The 20,247-nt window shown below is 38.8% G+C and overlaps 1 protein-coding gene across 5 annotated transcripts in view; it reads left to right on the forward strand.

Annotated features, from left to right (window-relative positions):
- LOC121382751 (mechanosensory protein 2-like) overlaps positions 1–20,247 on the forward strand; it is a 90,500-nt gene that overhangs the window by 23,201 nt on the left and 47,052 nt on the right. The window contains exon 1 of one of the 5 annotated variants that reach the window (XM_041512328.1): positions 12,653–12,849. The exons of 3 other annotated variants lie outside the window; for them this stretch is intronic. In XM_041512328.1, coding sequence (XP_041368262.1) covers positions 12,819–12,849 — 31 coding nt within the window. In that variant the 5' untranslated portion in view covers positions 12,653–12,818. Of the gene's footprint in view, positions 1–12,652; positions 12,850–19,464; positions 19,569–20,247 lie in introns of those variants that run through there. One more of the 5 variants, XM_041512329.1, reaches the window with a different exon arrangement.

Below are 20,247 nucleotides of genomic sequence, written 5' to 3' on the forward strand. Positions count from 1 at the left end.
GAGATATTAAGCAAGCTTACATGTGTGTCGTACTAATTTTACAAAACAAGTGTCAGGATTCTTGTTTTGCCACAACGAATCATGACACAAGTTTTGTAAAATCAGTACGACTCACGTGTGAGTGTAATAATCCTTTATTATTCATATTATAATTTTTTATGAATAATAAGATTGTGTCAAAACATTTCAAACATAACTAGAAGGAGCCGACAAAATGACATCATTTTCAGACCAACCAGTGATAAAACATAATCAAGTTAAATGAATGCTATTTCACTAATGAAATCTAAAATTTAATTACAAATTTCATGTACACAGAGCTAATTAAGACTGGGGAAACAATGTCATATTATGACGTCACTTCCTAAAAATATGTGATTACTTGCTATTACATGTGTGCTTCGTATGATTATTATTAACTCTGTTATTTTGAACCATGTGGATAATAAAGTACACATTGTTCAAATGATGGATGGCTTGCTCCTTTGTTTATACGAATATAAGAATTGCCAAATGTTTAACATCCAATAGCCAATGAATAATTAATTGATGTGCTCTAGTGGTGTTGTTAAACAAAAGAGACATTTTGTTATATATACAGCTGTACATACTGATGAATGTCATAGTTTTAAATTTAAATTTTGCTTCTTATGCATGGAAATGTAAAAAGATTGACATTACATTTAAGATATATTTCTGGGAGCAAAGCTGTTTATCAGTGCATCGGTCAGGTATGGAATTTCATATTTCTCACTGCTATGTCTTGTTTTGATGGCTTTGTATTGTCCACAATGGTGCCAATCGTTTTACCAAATCTATAGTCTATACAATATGAATCAACATACAAACTTGGCAAAAATAGTTTTCTGTGTTGATTTGATAAAAGACCAAATACCTAGATGTATACCACAAAGGGATATTTTCAATCCACCCATGCATCACAGTGAATGTGATCAGTGTTCCGTAAAGACCTGTATATGTGTCTGAGATGTATAGGTTGGCCTTGGCCACCTCCTATGGATTACTTGCTTGAATTAAGTCAGGTGCTCTAGCTGCTACACACAACATTACTCGCATGAATTAAGTCATGGGTTAGCTGGTGTAAACAAACATTTCTTACTGTGACCATTTATTAAGCTGGATTGATACATGCCCAAAATAATGATAAAACAGTTGCTTTGACAAGTTTCATTGGTATATTTCCTCTGGAGCTTTCTCGGTCTCTGTCTATCTCTGCATGTCTCTCTGTCTCTGTCTCTCTGTCTTTTTCTCTCTTTCTGTCTCTGTCTCTGTCTGTCTGTCTGTCTGTCTCTCTCTCTCTCTCTCTCTCTCTCTCTCTCTCTCTCTCTCTCTCTCTCTCTCTCTCTCTCTCTCTCTCTCTCTCTCTCTCTCTCTCTCTCTCTCTCTCTCTCTAAGGGTGGGATGTATGGCTAAGTATATAGTACTGTGCTCACTTTATGAACTGTTGATCTAGGATCAGTCTGCATTGGTGGACCCTTTAATTGGGCTATTTCTCGTTTCAGTTGATGTAACAAAGTCTGTGGTATGTGAAATTCTGTTTGTGGGATGGTGCATATAAATTATATCTTGCTACTAATCAAAAAGAGTAGCCCATGGCATGGCAACATCAGGTTTCCTCTTTAATGTCTGATGCCATATACTAGTAACCATATATAATTAAAATGTGTTGAAAGCATAATTTGATTTGTATTGCCTACCACCTTCTTTGTACTTACCTATGTCACACTTCACAGGGATCTTTTTGTGTTCAGGTCCAGTCAACTATCATACACACTTCATGCTAAATATTACAAAGATGAATTCCAAAAATACAATCTAAATACGCTGCCACCTTTGTCACTTAACTAACTTGAAGTGGCTACCTACATGGCAGCTGTGTATATACAGTGAAACCCCTCTAAACCGGACACCCTCGGGACCAAGTAAAATGTCCAGTTTTAAGAGGTATCCCGTTTAGAGAGATTTTTTCTGCACAGATATTTAAAAAGGGACCATGAAAAATGTCTGGTTTTGAGAGAATTCTGGTTTATAGAGGGTCCGGTTTTGAGAGGTTTCACTGTATAAGCTTGGCTGATGAGGGCTGGCTATATCTACGCAGTGGTAATATTTTGGAGGCAATGTCCAATGTACGGTGACCACACCCCATCTAAATTTTCTTGTTTAATGACACCACTAGAGCACATTTATTTATTAATCATCAGATATTGGATGTCGGACATTTGGTAATTTTCAGGGGAAACCCGCTACATTTTTCCATTAGCAGCAAGGAATCTTTTATATGCAAATTCCCCACTGACAGGACAGCACATACCACAGCCTTTGATTGTACTATTTGTGGCCGGGGCACCAATTGACATGGGGGAAAACCCCAATCAGAGAATGGATTCACCAAGGAGGTTCGATCCTGCGGCCATTGAAGCACCTGAGGCGAGCACTCTACCGACTGAGCTAGACCCTGCCCATGTTAGGTAGGACGTCGGACAGGGATCGTATTTCACGGTCCACGAATATAGAGATTGATTGAATTGATTTGTTTCATCAGTTTGCTGGCGTGCAGCTTAACGTAGCAAATATTAAAGTCTTTTTGATGGTTTGTTCATTTGTTACAGTGTGTGGTTGGGGTAAACATCACATTTGTTTGACCATCAACTGATGTCTGTTGTCAATGGGTTCTGTATAGCCAGATATGCATCAGTTTGATACTAGTATTGATTTGTTAATATTGCCTTCTCATGTTATATATATATGGCTGTTCTGTGTACATACAGTGAAACCCCTCGAAACTGGACACCCAGCCATCAGGCTGTCTGCCAGAAAATAATTCGAGAGTATATTAGGGAACATTTTGTTCAGTATGGCCGTGCCGCGATTCGCTACGCAAGTTCCCGATATCACTACACAAATTTAAAACATTAAAACAGTAGTTGCTAATCAAAAGTTTAAAAACAAAATGTTGCCTGTATGTAATAAAAGTTAAACAGATCATAAATAGAGGATTTGTCACCAGTATTTTTTAATATGGAAAATATCAACTGAGTCTATGTTAGAGCCTTAACAAATACTGATTAACTAGACGAGGTTGATATTTTTCATATTAAAAAACATGAGTAGCGAATTCTATTTATTCTATAACACTTTTAAAATAACATTTGAGTTAAATTTTCAGTAAATCAGTTCTAATCAGTAATATGATGTCATAACAATAAGCACAAATTGGTTAAATGTCACGCATATAAACTAAATCTTTGAAAACGTTATGCTCAGGTATACAGGTCTTGTTGGCTTGTAAGCAAAGGGTGTAGGGATTTAGCTCAGTCGGTTGAGTGCTCGCTTGAGGTGCTTGCATCGCAGGATCGAATCACCTCAGTGGATTTGTTCAACTGATTGGATTTTTACTTGTTCCAACCAGTGCACCACAACTGGTCAAAGGCCATGGTATGTGCTTTCCTGTCTGGGAAAGTGCATATAAACGATCCCTTTCTGCATTAAGGAAATGTAGTGGGTTTCCTCTGTTAATTGACTATGAGTCAGCATTACCAAATGTTTGACATCCAATAACCGATGATTAATATATCAATGTGCTCTAGTGGTGTTGTTAAACAAAACAAACTTTGTAAGCAAAGTACCTATCTACAGCAACACATTACCTAGAGACCTTGCAAATTTGCGTACCATTATTACACGGGTTTATGACATGGATATCATGGGTAAGTTATGGGACAAATTCCTTAACTAGATGGTTATAGATTTGAAATGTTTCGAAACTTGACACTAAATTGCATGTGCTTTGTAAAATTTTAGAAAGCAGTTCTCTTAATTAATATATAATCTGTCAAAAGAAATAAAAATACAATATTTGTATATCCATTAATTTCAATGATTTTAGGGTTTGTAATTTTACTCTCTGTACACTGACGCAGAAAAAAAAAAAATAATTATTTAACGACACACGTCAACACATTTTATTTTCGGTTATATGGCGTTAGACATATGGTTACGGACCACACAGAAATTGAGAGAGGAAACCCACTGTCACCACTTCATGGGTTATTCTTTTTGATTAGCAGCAAAGGATCTTTTATATGCACCATCCCAGACTGGATAGTACATACCATGGCCTTTTTTACACCAGTTGTGGAGCACTGGCTGGAACGAGAAATAGCAAAATGGATCCACCAACAGGGACTGATCCTGGACCAATCGTGCATCAAGCGAATGCTTTACCCTTGGGCTACATCCCACCCCTCTGATGCAGAAAGCCTTCCATTAGATGGCCCATGAGACCAAGTAAACAGTCTGCTTTTAGGGGATCTGCTTTACCACTGGGCTACGTCCCACCCATCTGATGCAGAAAGCCTTCCATTAGATGGCCCATGAGACCAAGTAAACAGTCTGCTTTTAGGGGGATCTGCTTTACCACTGGGCTACGTCCCACCCATCTGATGCAGAAAGCCTTCCATTAGATGGCCCATGAGACCAAGTAAACAGTCTGCTTTTAGGGGGATCTGCTTTACCACTGGGCTACGTCCCACCCATCTGATGCAGAAAGCCTTCCATTAGATGGCCCATGAGACCAAGTAAACAGTCTGCTTTTAGGGGATCTGCTTTACCACTGGGCTACATCCCACCCATCTGATGCAGAAAGCCTTCCATTAGATGGCCCATGAGACCAAGTAAACAGTCTGCTTTTAGGGGATCTGCTTTACCACTGGGCTACGTCCCACCCATCTGATGCAGAAAGCCTTCCATTAGATGGCCCATGAGACCAAGTAAACAGTCTGCTTTTAGGGGGATCTGCTTTACCACTGGGCTACGTCCCACCCATCTGATGCAGAAAGCCTTCCATTAGATGGCCCATGAGACCAAGTAAACAGTCTGCTTTTAGGGGGATCTGCTTTACCACTGGGCTACGTCCCACCCATCTGATGCAGAAAGCCTTCCATTAGATGGCCCATGAGACCAAGTAAACAGTCTGCTTTTAGGGGGATCTGCTTTACCACTGGGCTACGTCCCACCCATCTGATGCAGAAAGCCTTCCATTAGATGGCCCATGAGACCAAGTAAACAGTCTGCTTTTAGGGGGATCTGCTTTACCACTGGGCTACGTCCCACCCATCTGATGCAGAAAGCCTTCCATTAGATGGCCCATGATACCAAGTAAACAGTCTGCTTTTAGGGGGATCTGCTTTACCACTGGGCTACGTCCCACCCATCTGATGCAGAAAGCCTTCCATTAGATGGCCCATGAGACCAAGTAAACAGTCTGCTTTTAGGGGGATCTGCTTTACCACTGGGCTACGTCCCACCCATCTGATGCAGAAAGCCTTCCATTAGATGGCCCATGAGACCAAGTAAACAGTCTGCTTTTAGGGGGATCTGCTTTACCACTGGGCTACGTCCCACCCATCTGATGCAGAAAGCCTTCCATTAGATGGCCCATGAGACCAAGTAAACAGTCTGCTTTTAGGGGGATCTGCTTTACCACTGGGCTACATCCCACCCATCTGATGCAGAAAGCCTTCCATTAGATGGCCCATGAGACCAAGTAAACAGTCTGCTTTTAGGGGGATCTGCTTTACCACTGGGCTACGTCCCACCCATCTGATACAGAAAGCCTTCCATTAGATGGCCCATGGTACCAAGTAAACAGTCTGCTTTTAGGGGGATCTGCTTTACCACTGGGCTACGTCCCACCCCTCTGATACAGAAAGCCTTCCATTAGATGGCCCATGGTACCAAGTAAACAGTCTGCTTTTAGGGGGATCTGCTTTACCCTTGGGCTACGTCCCACCCCTCTGATACAGAAAGCCTTCCATTAGATGGCCCATGGTACCAAGTAAACAGTCTGCTTTTAGGGGGATCTGCTTTACCACTGGGCTACGTCCCACCCCTCTGATACAGAAAGCCTTCCATTAGATGGCCCATGGTACCAAGTAAACAGTCTGCTTTTAGGGGGATCTGCTTTACCACTGGGCTACGTCCCACCCATCTGATACAGAAAGCCTTCCATTAGATGGCCCATGAGACCAAGTAAACAGTCTGCTTTTAGGGGGATCTGCTTTACCACTGGGCTACGTCCCACCCCTCTGATACAGAAAGCCTTCCATTAGATGGCCCATGAGACCAAGTACACAGTCTGCTTTTAGGGGGATCTGCTTTACCACTGGGCTACGTCCCACCCCTCTGATACAGAAAGCCTTCCATTAGATGGCCCATGGTACCAAGTACACAGTCTGCTTTTAGGGGGATCTGCTTTACCACTGGGCTACGTCCCACCCCTCTGATACAGAAAGCCTTCCATTAGATGGCCCATGGTACCAAGTAAACAGTCTGCTTTTAGGGGGATCTGCTTTACCACTGGGCTACGTCCCACCCATCTGATACAGAAAGCCTTCCATTAGATGGCCCATGATACCAAGTAAAAGCCTTCCATTAGATGGCCCATGAGACCAAGTAAACAGTCTGCTTTTAGGGGCCCATGAGACCAAGTGCTTTACCCTTGGGCTACGTCCCACCCCTCTGATACAGAAAGCCTTCCATTAGATGGCCCATGGTACCAAGTAAACAGTCTGCTTTTAGGGGGATCTGCTTTACCACTGGGCTACGTCCCACCCCTCTGATACAGAAAGCCTTCCATTAGATGGCCCATGATACCAAGTAAACAGTGGCTGCTTTGCTTTTAGGGGGATCTGCTTTACCACTACCCCACTGGGCTACGAAAGCCTTCCATTAGATGGCCCCCAAGTCTGATACAGAAAGCCTTCCATTAGATGGCCCATGAGTACCAAGTAAACAGTCTGCTTTTAGGGGGATCTGCTTCCATTACCACTGGGCTAAAAGCGTGGCCCATGAGACCCTCTGATATGATACCAGAAAGCCTTCCATTAGATGGCCCATGAGACCAAGTACACAGTTCTGCTTTTCCATTAGGGGCCCATCTGCCTTCCATTAGATATTCTAATCTGTATTGAAAAGCCTTCATTAGATGGCCAAGTAAAAGCCTATTTAAAAAGTACACAGGATTGTCCAAATTTTCCAGTTTTCCAGTTTTGAAGGAATTCCGGTTTACTGAAGGTTTCTTTTTACAGGGTTTTCACTGTATCACATTACACATTTCTTGTAGGTTTGTCAGTTATGCTTAAAAAAAAGTTTGTTTTGTAACGACACCACTAAAGTACATTAATTAATTATTGGCTATTGGGTGTCAAACATTTGGTAATTCTGATACATAGTCATCAGAGGAAACCTGCTACATTTTATCTAATGCAGCGAGAGATCTTTTATATGCACTATCCCACAGACAGGAAAAGCACACACCACGGCCTTTGACCAGATGTGGTGTACTGGTTGGAACGGGGAAAAACCCCAGTCAGTTTAATGGATCCACTGAGGTGGTTCGATCCTGCGATGCAAGCACCTCAAGCCAGTGCTCATCTGACAGCTAAATCCCGCCCGTCAATTATGCATGCATGCATGCTTAAAATAACGTGCTGCATGGAGGGAAGTCATGTTTTTGTCTGTTAATTATGAACAGGTCTACATTGAGCAGTTGCACACATGCTAATGACCCCTGAATACAGTGATTAAGTGGTAATTATTTTGTTTAGGTGTCAGTTATATTTGTGACATTTATTCAAGAGTTAATTAGGTTGCTTCTTGTGAAGGACTTTTCATGAGCATCACTTATTTGTTACACACCAGCCTGGTGGTGTTGTGGTTATGCCATCGAGCAAAAGGAGTAGGTACAGGGTTCGCAGCCCAGTACCGCTCCCACCCAGAGTGAGTTTTATTGACTCAGTGGGTAGGTGTAAGACCACTACACCCTCTTCTCTCTCACTAACCACTAACAACTAACCCACTGTCCAGACAGACAGTCAACATAGCTGACATATGTACCCAGGACAGCGTGCTTGACCCTTAATTGGATATAAGTGCGAAAATATGTTGAAATGAAATGAAATATTTGTTACGTCATGCAGTCATGGAGCTCTGGTAGCAATGGGAAATAACCTAATGAGTGCATTCACCACAGAGGTTCGATCCTGTGACCAACAACACACCAGTCAGGCACTCCTGCTTAGCTTGTTTCTTAATGAGTTCAAGTTTGTTTCCTTTCAGTGAATTCATGAGTGCATGTAAAGCATATTTCAGCAATCATCGGTTGCTTGGTAACCACTTATTTAACATGAAATATGTTCAGAAACTAATGCATATCATATGCTAGTTGGCTGAACTACATTGTATATTATATCATCTAAATAACACTATCAGTAATTACTTCTTTTTTCTTTGATATACATGTAGATGGTCAGCAGAATATTTGTTATTCTTTTTTTTAAATCTTCAGTTATTGCATACTGTATATTTTCATTTATTCAGTGTTTTACTTTGTGATATTGGCAGATCTGAGAATGTGCATGTTAGCAGTATGTCCCTGAAACACTTGAGAACAAAACACGTTTTAAACAAAATGTCTTATCGGTGGCAGTGATGACTACAATGATATGTATATATTTATATATGTGTGGCCCATTAAGTAAACAGTTGTTAATGTTCCACGTACCACAGTGTCTAGTTGATCATGGTGATGGGATTTAGCCCATTAAGTAAACAGTTGTTAATGTTCCACGTACCACAGTGTCTAGTTGATCATGGTGATGGGGGCGGGATTTAGCCCATTGAGTAAACAGTTAATGTTCCATGTACCACAGTGTCTAGTTGATCATGGTGATGGGGGCGGGATTTAGCCCATTGAGTAAACAGTTGTTAATGTTCCACGTACCACAGTGTCTAGTTGATCATGGTGATGGGGGCGGGATTTAGCCCATTGAGTAAACAGTTGTTAATGTTCCACGTACCACAGTGTCTAGTTGATCATGGTGATGGGGGCGGGATTTAGCCCATTGAGTAAACAGTTGTTAATGTTCCACGTACCACAGTGTCTAGTTGATCATGGTGATGGGGGCGGGATTTAGCCCATTGAGTAAACAGTTGTTAATGTTCCACGTACCACAGTGTCTAGTTGATCATGGTGATGGGATTTAGCCCATTGAGTAAACAGTTGTTAATGTTCCACGTACCACAGTGTCTAGTTGATCATGGTGATGGGGGCGGGATTTAGCCCATTGAGTAAACAGTTGTTAATGTTCCACGTACCACAGTGTCTAGTTGATCATGGTGATGGGGGTGGGATTTAGCCCATTGAGTAAACAGTTGTTAATGTTCCACGTACCACAGTGTCTAGTTGATCATGGTGATGGGGATGGGATTCAGCCCATTGAGTAAACAGTTGTTAATGTTCCACATACCACAGTGTCTAGTTGATCATGGTGATGGGGACGGGATTTAGCCCATTGAGTAAACAGTTGTTAATGTTCCACGTACCACAGTGTCTAGTTGATCATGGTGATGGGATTTAGCCCATTAAGTAAACAGTTGTTAATGTTCCACGTACCACAGTGTCTAGTTGATCATGGTGATGGGGGCGGGATTTAGCCCATTGAGTAAACAGTTGTTAATGTTCCACATACCACAGTGTCTAGTTGATCATGGTGATGGGATTTAGCCCATTGAGTAAACAGTTGTTAATGTTCCACATACCACAGTGTCTAGTTGATCATGGTGATGGGGGCGGGATTTAGCCCATTGAGTAAACAGTTGTTAATGTTCCACGTACCACAGTGTCTAGTTGATCATGGTGATGGGATTTAGCCCATTAAGTAAACAGTTGTTAATGTTCCACGTACCACAGTGTCTAGTTGATCATGGTGATGGGGGTGGGATTTAGCCCATTGAGTAAACAGTTGTTAATGTTCCACATACCACAGTGTCTAGTTGATCATGGTGATGGGGACGGGATTTAGCCCATTGAGTAAACAGTTGTTAATGTTCCACGTACTACAGTGTCTAGTTGATCATGGTGATGGGGGCGGGATTTAGCCCATTGAGTAAACAGTTGTTAATGTTCCACGTACCACAGTGTCTAGTTGATCATGGTGATGGGGACAGGATTTAGCCCATTGAGTAAACAGTTGTTAATGTTCCACGTACCACAGTGTCTAGTTGATCATGGTGATGGGATTTAGCCCATTGAGTAAACAGTTGTTAATGTTCCACGTACCACAGTGTCTAGTTGATCATGGTGATGGGGGCGGGATTTAGCCCATTGAGTAAACAGTTGTTAATGTTCCACGTACCACAGTGTCTAGTTGATCATGGTGATGGGATTGAGTAAACAGTTGTTAATGTTCCACGTACCACAGTGTCTAGTTGATCATGGTGATGGGGGCAGGATTTAGCCCATTGAGTAAACAGTTGTTAATGTTCCACGTACCACAGTGTCTAGTTGATCATGGTGATGGGGACGGGATTTAGCTCAGTTGGTTGAGTGCTCGCTTGAGGGGTTTGCATCGCAGGATCGAACCACCTCGCTGGATCTATGCAACTAATTGTGTTATTTTCTCGTTCCAACCAGTGCATCACAACTAGTCGAAGGCTGTGGTATGTACTTTTCTGTCTGTGGGAAAGTGCATATAAAAAATCCCTTGCTGCATTAAGGAAAATGTAGCAGGTTTCCTCTGATGACTACATGTCAGAATTACGAAATGTTTGACATCCAATAGTCCATGATTAATTAATCAATGTGCTCTAGTGGTGTTGTTAAACTCAACAAACTTTAACATGGTGTAGTCCTTAGGACTCTTGTATGACAACCACATGTCTATAAAGACCACTTGAAATAACCTGAATGCATGTATATGTACATTAGTGTGGGTGGGACGACCAGGGACATAGCCCAGTGGTAAAGCACTCGCTTGAATTGTGGTCGGTTTAGGATCGATCCCTGCTGGTCGGCCCAACGGGTTATTTCTCATTCCAGCTAGTGCACCATGACCAGTATATCAAAGACCTTGGTATGTGCTATCCTGGCTGTGGAATGGTGCATATAAAATATTCTTTGCTACTAATGGAAAAATGTACCAGGTTTCCTCTGTAAGACTACATGTCAAAATTTACCAAATGTATAATCAGCCGATAATTAATAAATCAATGTGCTTTAGTGGTTTCAGTAAACAAAACAAACTTTGGTGGTGTGTTGTATACCATAATTACATTGTAGGTCAATTGACCTATTTTTCATGGATTAAAAATTGCTGTACAGACCCGTAGCCAGGATTTTGAGAAGGGGGTGTCATTTAGGCTTATGGTGAGGCACAAAGTGCCTGACACGAGGGCGCAAAATGCCCGAGTTGCCACCGGTTTGGGGGGGGGGGGTGTCGACCGACCCCAACGACCCTCCATTGGCTACGAGCCTGTGTACATTAAAGGAAATCCTTGTGTTGTGAACCATTAACCAACATATTACTTAAACATTTTGTTTAAATTCTACATTTTGTCAAATCTGGCCAATTTCTGACTACCCTGCTCTTGTATTCATATCTCAGACACTAAGCAGTTACAAGTATATGTAGCTCTGCATGGGTCAATAGAAAATTGAATTATTTTAAGCTTCAGAAATTGCATAGACCAAGATATTTTTGTAACAAAATATCAATTTTTATATAAAATTATTTCGCCAAGTTAAAATAAAATTCGCCAGAGCTAGCCCGGCTACGGTCAATGACTTTAATATACAATATGTACATAAGTACATACGTGTAGTCTGCAGTGATCCGCGGCCAGTTAATGAAGTGATTAGCCACCAAGCTGATATATATATATAGCTGGTTATATAAGATGAAATTGGACATATAGAAACTCACAGAAGATTGATATACAGTGAAACCCGTCTGAACTAGCCACCCACGGGACCAAGTACCAGTCCAGTTTAGAGAGATTATGTTAATTAGTGATTGGTGAATTAAACCAACATTGAAATAGTACAGGTAGGTGCCAAGTGTTAAAAAATATATATATATATTACAGACATTTTTTTTTTTGCTATGTTAATTTAAATATTGTATACCATAGTCACATTTATTAAATGTTTAATATTTGATTTATTATATAATTTCATTTATCTGAAAAGTTAAATGAGAATATATAAAACAAATTGAGAACCACTATGTCCTATGTTATGATATTTTACTTAATTCTTATTGAGGAAAACAAATGCTACACATATATTACTGTTTTTAATGTGAGGTTTTTTTTACGGGTTGGCCAATGGGTATTATGTTGTTGGATTTGTTTTTGGTGTTATTTTTACCCAGTTACCTTGAATGTGTATTTAATTATAAACTGATACATAATTCATCTTAAGATCTGGACGTACTATTTTATCGATCATTCTCTGCTGTGGCATAATTGTATTTGTATTGATTTGGCCAGATGAGAAGATAATCTTTTGTACAAGATTTACCTGTGAAATGGGCTTATTGCCTTTTGTGCTGCAGACCTACCTGTAGCTGCATGTACGTATGTGATTTTCACCTGCAGACGACATTGACAAGCTGGGTGGCTTTGTTGATCAAGCTGGATTCATCAAGCTGAAGACACTAACTAACAGCCACTCAACCCACGACTTCATTTCAATACAGTCAAGAAGCTCAGGCTATTGTGTGTCATTTTCATTAAGCAACACATTTGTTTTCCAACCAGGGTGTACAGTGTACAGTGTACAGGTTATTTGTTGTTTTTTTCCAATACAAGGTGTTTCAGCAGTTCTCTTTTCTCATATCGGGTGATGGTCAACTGTTGATTTTGTTACCTAGACTGAAACAGTACTGAAGATAAGTCAGGAAAATTGCGTTATATCCGAAAGTTCATAGAATCCTTTTCTTTGTGCAGCTGCAAAAATGCCAAATGAAATTATTGTCACCGAAAAAGGTAAGTAGTTGGTTTTTGTGTAAACAACAGTTCACTGCATTAATGATAGTTTGAGTGTGTAGTCTTGTTTTGATGATAAAATTAATTCTTGCCATGCATTAAATATTACATAGGAAATTAATGAACTGGCATGGTTTTAGATGTTTAAAGTCTTAAAATAATAATTACTCTGCATGCATTTTAAAAATAGTTTGTTATTTTGTGTGCAGGTTTTTCAACAATAATAATAGCATGTATAAACATGGGAAGATCAACAAGACTTCCTTAACCACTACCACCCTCCCCCACCCCCACCCCCCACCCCACTCTGACCCTGACCCTAGCATGTATAAACATGGGAAGATCAACAAGACTTCCTTAACCACTCTACCACCCTCCCCCCCCCCCACCCAACTCTGACCCTGAGCCCTGCCTCGAAACATAGAATAATTCAAACCCATACATACTATGTTTTTTTAAATTTGATTTGTTTGTGCAAACTAAAGTTTAGTAAATAATGATTGATACATGCTGAACTTGCCACAGATTCTCGGCACCATGCATGCAGTACTGTGAAATTACTTTTATGCATGGTGGTCTAATTCTCGTATAATTTGTGCACTGGTGCATGCAGTCAGCAAATTTAAGAACACAAAGATATATTACATAATTTTTTACACACCCTTTGGTGAGAACATTCGTTATTTTTGATAACACATACTTGTTAACACATTCATACGTGTGTTAACATTTTAAAGACATATGAACCATCCAATGAAAAAACAAAACGGTCGAATCGATCGCTCATGACGTAAAAGATAAACTGAAATGGACTCGTCTGTGATGCACAATTTAACTATAAGCGCAAGGGCTGTCCGTATAAATAGGTTTTTCATTGGAAAAGGTATTTAAATTTATTTTTAAAATGTTTTTTCAGGATATGTAAGAAATAGAATACAACATTGGTGTCCGTTAGATACCATTTACCGTATAACCTTTATTTAAAAATGTATACAACTCACTTCCATTTGTTAGATACGTTTTTTTAATCAGCTTGTTTTAAGATAGATGGTATTTAACGGCCAGTCATGTAGTATTCTCTACATACATACACAATGAAACCTAGCTGTTTAAACCCGGAATCGGAACAAACAAACATAAATGGACAAATTTTATGGTCCCGAATTTTCACAATTTTAAAAAGCAGGGCTAGCTCTAGGTCATCAGAAAATTTCGCCAAATTATCTATTAAACTTCAAAAATTGTAGAAAGCCAGTTCTTTTGTATCAAAATATCAATTATATTATGAAATTATTTCGCCAAATAAAAATAAAATTCGCCAGTTGTTTTTGAAATTCGCAATTTGTGAATTTGGCGGGTGCCAGAGCTAGCTCAGAAATGCAACCCTTGTAAACACCGGATCCTGTCAAAATCAGATAAATATTACGTCCCCGGCATGATCAAGTTTAGACGGGTTTTACTGTATAATGCGAATTTGTTTTAAACGATGTTTATTCCTTATATTACATGGTGGTTTATGGATTGGTGGACAGGCATTAGCCTAATACAAATTTATAACGCTATACCTTTTCAATCCATGAATTTACATGTAAGTACCCAACTAAATGTGTTTTATAGCAAAATGGGAAAACCATTAAATTTAAGACCACAAAGATAAGGAATTTCACAGTCATTATTTTGCAGAAAAGAGAAACATTACATGTACATTATATTTTATCTACATACAAATTCCCTGACATTGATTCTGTATTGGACAAAAACCAAATGGCTCTTTAAAGCAGAAATAAGGAATATTTTCAGGAATATATAAAGCATAAATTAATGTTTCTTAAAGAAAAAACTCCCACTTCACTATGTTTAAAAAACAAAACCATTATCAGCAAAGTTACATACAGAATGATAGCAGCCATGGTGGTCATGGCATTTATTGTATGTAATATATCTGTGATAATTTTATCTTTGTGTTACTATAGATTTAGACATGCATGTCTTATTTATTACGTTAAACGACCTCCATGCAGTCCCTAAACAATTAGTTTTTCCCCCAGATTATTAGTAAAATACAGAAAGTATATATTCTAATTAATTAAAACATTATTCAAAGATTAACAAATTGCGACATGTATTGAAATAATAGTCAATATTTATCGAGTATATATACCATTTTACAATCTTTAAAAATCAAACTTACACATTTCTTTGCAAGTTTATGATCAGTTTGTCAACAAATATATATATAGTTTTAAAGTGTTGTTTTGTTTAACAACGCCACTAGAGCACATTGATTTATTAATCATCAGCTATTCGATGTCAAACATTTTGTAAATTCGACATATAATCTTAGAAAGGAAATCCACTACATATTTCTATTAAATTAGTAGAAAGGGATCTTTTATATGCACCATTCCACAGACAGGATAGCACATACCACTGCCTTTGATATACCAGTCCTGGTGCACTGGATGAAGCAAGAAATAGCCCAACAGGCCCATCGACAGGGATCGATCCCAGACCAACTGTGCATCTAGCGAATGCTTTACCACTGGGCCATGTTCTGCCCTTAATTTGTCAACAAATTCATAATGAAAATTACAAATACTATAGCTTGTGATTTATGGGTAAAATTACAAATACTATAGCTTGTGATTTATGGGTAAAATTACAAATACTGTAGCTTGTGATTTATGGGTAAAATTACAAATACTGTAGCTTGTGATTTATGGGTAAAATTACAAATACTATAGCTTGTGATTTATGGGTAAAATTACAAATACTATAGCTTGTGATTTATGGGTAAAATTATTAAAAATAGTGAGATCCTGTCATAGCAATTGTAATAAAGAAAAATGAGTCTACATATTTTATATGGCACTAGAATGGAACGCCACAAGTTCTAGGAAAGATCTCTGTCCAGATCCCTCCAGGTAATAGTGTTACATGATTATCTAAATTAAAACATTTGAAACAGTAATTTGTGTGCGTCTGTGTGTATATATATTTATCCTATAACTTACCCATGATATCCATGTCATAAACCCATGTGATAATTTACTTTATTAACCCGGTTAATAATGGTATGCAAATCTGCAAGGTCTCTAGGTAATTTGTTGCTGTGGATGGGTAATTTGCTTACAAGCCAACAAGACCCGTGTACCTGAGCATAATGTTTTCAAATTTTTGTTTAAAATGCATGATGTCAAACTAATCTGTGCTAAACGTGATGATGTCATATTATCGATGGCTGCGACTTTAGTACTGTGATTTACTAAAAAAGTAATTAGAATGTTCTTTTAGAAGTGTTATAGGATAAATAGAATTCGCTACTCGTGTTTTTAATATGTAAAATATCAACCTCATCTAGTTAATTGGTATTTGTCTCGGCACAGCCTCGACAAATACCGATTAACATAGACTCGGTGGATACTCTGTGTGTGTGTGTGTGTGTGTGTGTGTGTGTGTGTGTGTGTCTCTCTCTCTCTCTCTCTCTCTCTCTCTCTCTCTCTCTCTCTCTCTCTCTCTCTCTCTCTCTCTCTCTATATATATATATATATATATATATATATATATATATATATATATATATATATATATATATATATATATGTGTGGACAAAACTACATATATGTGGATTTCTGTATTCCACGAGTGTATTTCCTGCAGGAAACCCCGATGCCGCAGGCAGAGGGGTTGCCGGCAGGAAATACACGAGTGGAATACAGAAATCAGAAAACCACATACATGTAGTTTTGTATTTATTACATGTATCCTAAATTGGATTTTTTTTTCCAAATAATAATTAACACTGCTAGTGCTAGCTAATGACGGGGATTTCTAAATTTACACAACTAGGTCAGCTACTACGCGGACCGAAGGACCACCAATTATTACACGTAGGAATATAGTTCTATTTAAACAATAAACAGAAATAAGAAAAGAACGAGTGAAAAGTTACCTATAATTTTAATGATATTGTTTGAAATGCCTTTTAAAAACAATGTAATAGCTAAAATTCACGAACAATATAATATTTAATTTGCTCGTAATACATCAGAAAACCTTCAGCGTGCCAGTTTTATCAAGGAAGAAAAATGTCAAGAATTGTTCACTCAGTGTCTGAGTCGTCATCGGTGTGTTTTCTTTTATTGATGTTCATGGAATTATTCTTGCTGAAAAGTTTAAGTTTATATTAAATGTGCCTCCATAAACCATCACTCCACTGAATAATCCGGTTGACAGTTCATTCAAGTTTTCTACGTGAGGAGACGGTGCATGCGATGGCATTGTTGCAAAAGTCGACGACAGTCACTTTTCGCACCCTTGTTTTGGCTTCGTACACAATAAATATAGCATATCTTACCGTAATTTCACTAGAAATCCATATTTCGTAAAAGGTACAATTTTTTAATCACAAGATTTTGTTCAAACACATCCAGGTGCATTAGTAATGTTAAAAAAAAAAATAAAAAAAATTCAATAGCAATTTTACATTGGAATTTTTCCAAAAAGAAAACGTCATGTACCCAGTTTATGGTTATTGTAAGGAGATGCAAAGTGACGTCATTGGAATACTGTCTATGGGATGGTGCATATAAAAGATCCCTTGCTGCTAATTGAAAAGAGTAGCCCATGAAGTGGCAACAGCGGGTTTCCTCTCTCAATATCTGTGTGGTTAACAATATGTCTGACGCCATATAACCGTAAATAAAATGTGTTGAGTGCATCGTTAAATAAAACATTTCCTTCCGTTAAATAAAACATTTCCTTTGCCCATCCAATCTTCCTGATCTGGCAGCTTCTTCAAACTTTCAACTTCTTTTTCTGTTGGGAATGGGGGTGGGTGGAGGGGATTTTGCTCAGTTGATTGAGTGCTTGCTTAATTGAGGTGCTTGTATCGCAGGATCGAACCACCATGGATCTGATTAGATTTTTCTCGTTCCAACCAGTGCATCACAACTGGACAAAGGCCATAGTATGTGCTTTCCTGTCTGTGGGAAAGTGCATATAAAAGATCCCTTGCTTCATTAGGAAAAATGTAGCGGGTTTCCTCTGATGACTATGAGTCAGAATTACCAAATATTTGACATCCAATAGCCAATGATTAATTAATCAATGTGCTCCAGTGGTGTCGTTAAACAAAACAAACTTTTAACATGGGTATACACAATTTCTGCTCTGCCATAGAATTTCACCACACCTGACTGAATTAAGTGAGCAAAACGTTGATGTTCCCTGGGGTAAGATTACTGTGTTTATTGTTACGATGCTGTATCAGGATCGATCTAATTGCATGAAACTAAGGTGTTGATTATCACAAGTCTTGTGCAAACAAACTGACTGGCAGAAAGTTAAAAGTTAAGAGTTTGTTTTGTTTAATGACACCACTAGAGCACATTGATTTATTAATTATCAGCTACTGGATGTCACACATTTGGTAATTTTTACATTTTCCATTATAGCAAGGGATGTTTTATATGCACCATCCCACAGACAGGATAGCACATGGCACAGCCTGGCCAGAAACGAGAAATGGCCTAATGGGTCCACCGATTGGGGACTGATCCAAGACTGACTGTGCATCAAGCGACTTCTTTACTCGGTTCACGCCCTCATGTGAGGCATTTCATGCCTCACCATAAGCCTAAACGACACCCCCCTCTCAAAATCCTGGCTACGGACCTGCTGTAGACATGCTTATATGTGTGGATTTATACATACTTGATGAGGAATTTTATCTCGTGATTTATATATGTCACCGAGGCCTACATGTAAACGCACAGTGTCCTTGACCTTTTTTTTTGTTATTCAGAATTTGTTCTACTTTGCCACAGGTGGCTTAACGACCAGGTATAGTAATACCTGACTTAACCACCCAGGTACAGTGAAACATGCCCAAGGACCACCTCTAATAAGCAACCACCTTAAAAGTTGCCATCTGTTAAAATCCAAATTTGTACAGTTCTCTAAAACCATCTTGTGTAGTAAAAATCACCTGTATTAGCACCCAGTTGTCTAGAAATAACCTTTTCATATACCAGTATAGCCTTCGACAACAGCTTAACACTGGTCACCTGACTATATAATAAGTAGTATAGAAAAGAGCTTTTCAGATAACCTTTTTTTAAATGCATATATGCTCAATGGACTGTAACTTTAAATCTGGTTTATTCAGCGGACATATAATACAAAAAGTGTTATCATTTTTACCTCTGAACCAGATAGATTTTCCTTTCAAGATGAAGCTGTATTTTTGAGTTAACATATTTAGATGTTATTGACATACATGAACAACCACATGTCCATCACAATGTGTTGACATTGTGAGGCCACCACATACACAAATAAACAAAAGTGTTTACTGAGTAATACTGTGACATACTTCACGTAAGTGTATCAATAGATCTGTTAGAACGTTCTGATTTCTTTGAACACCTATCAGCTGCATACATTTTGTTACCATACTCAATGGATTTGGAGAAACACGTGCATTCTGGACAAAGGGCTCATGTCAGCTACCCTGCCTTCCAACAGGGGGGTGTGATGTATCAGGGCGGGGATGAAGAATATCGGGGGAGAGGGGAAAGACATCAGATGGAGGAGTACCACAATAATCTTGATAGCCTGGACGTTCAGTACGAAGACTCGTCACCATGTACACACACAGAACATACAACTTCAACAGATTCGAGACAACCTAAATTTGATTCTCTTATTGATACTGGTTTGTATATATGTCATTTCAGTGTTCATTAATAGTAGACAGGTTGCAATTTTTGGCAGCTATGGCTGCTACCAATGCTGCCTACTTTTCATGTTTATTGATATATACATCACGTGTACCTCCCTGCATTCAGCAAATAAATATGGCTGCCTACTTTTCATGTTTATGGTCATATACCTCACTGCATTCAGCAGATAAATATGGCTGCCTACTTTTCATGTTTATGGTCATATACCTCGCTGCATTCAGCAGATAAATATGACTGCCTACTTTTCATGTTTATGGTTATATACCTTGCTGCATTCAGCAGATAAATATGGCTGCCTACTTTTCATGTTTATGGTCATATATACCTCACTGCATTCAGCAGATAAAAATGGCTGCCTACTTTTCATGTTTATGGTTATATACCTCACTGCATTCAGCAGATAAATATGACTGCCTACTTTTCATGTTTATGGTTATATACCTCACTGCATTCAGCGGATAAATATGGCTGCCTACTTTACTAAGACAGCCTGCTACTTTGAATGGTAATGAATATCCTGCGATTGAACTAATTTAAGTTAAAATGTATATATATCTTTTGCCATGTAGCCTTCAATCATTTTCGTTCCAGCCAGTGCTTCACAACTAGTGTAACAAAGGCTGGGGTATGTACTATCCTGTCTGTGGGTTG

The sequence above is a fragment of the Gigantopelta aegis genome, chromosome 10, assembly GCF_016097555.1.
Source record: "Gigantopelta aegis isolate Gae_Host chromosome 10, Gae_host_genome, whole genome shotgun sequence".
NCBI lineage: Eukaryota > Metazoa > Mollusca > Gastropoda > Neomphalida > Peltospiridae > Gigantopelta > Gigantopelta aegis.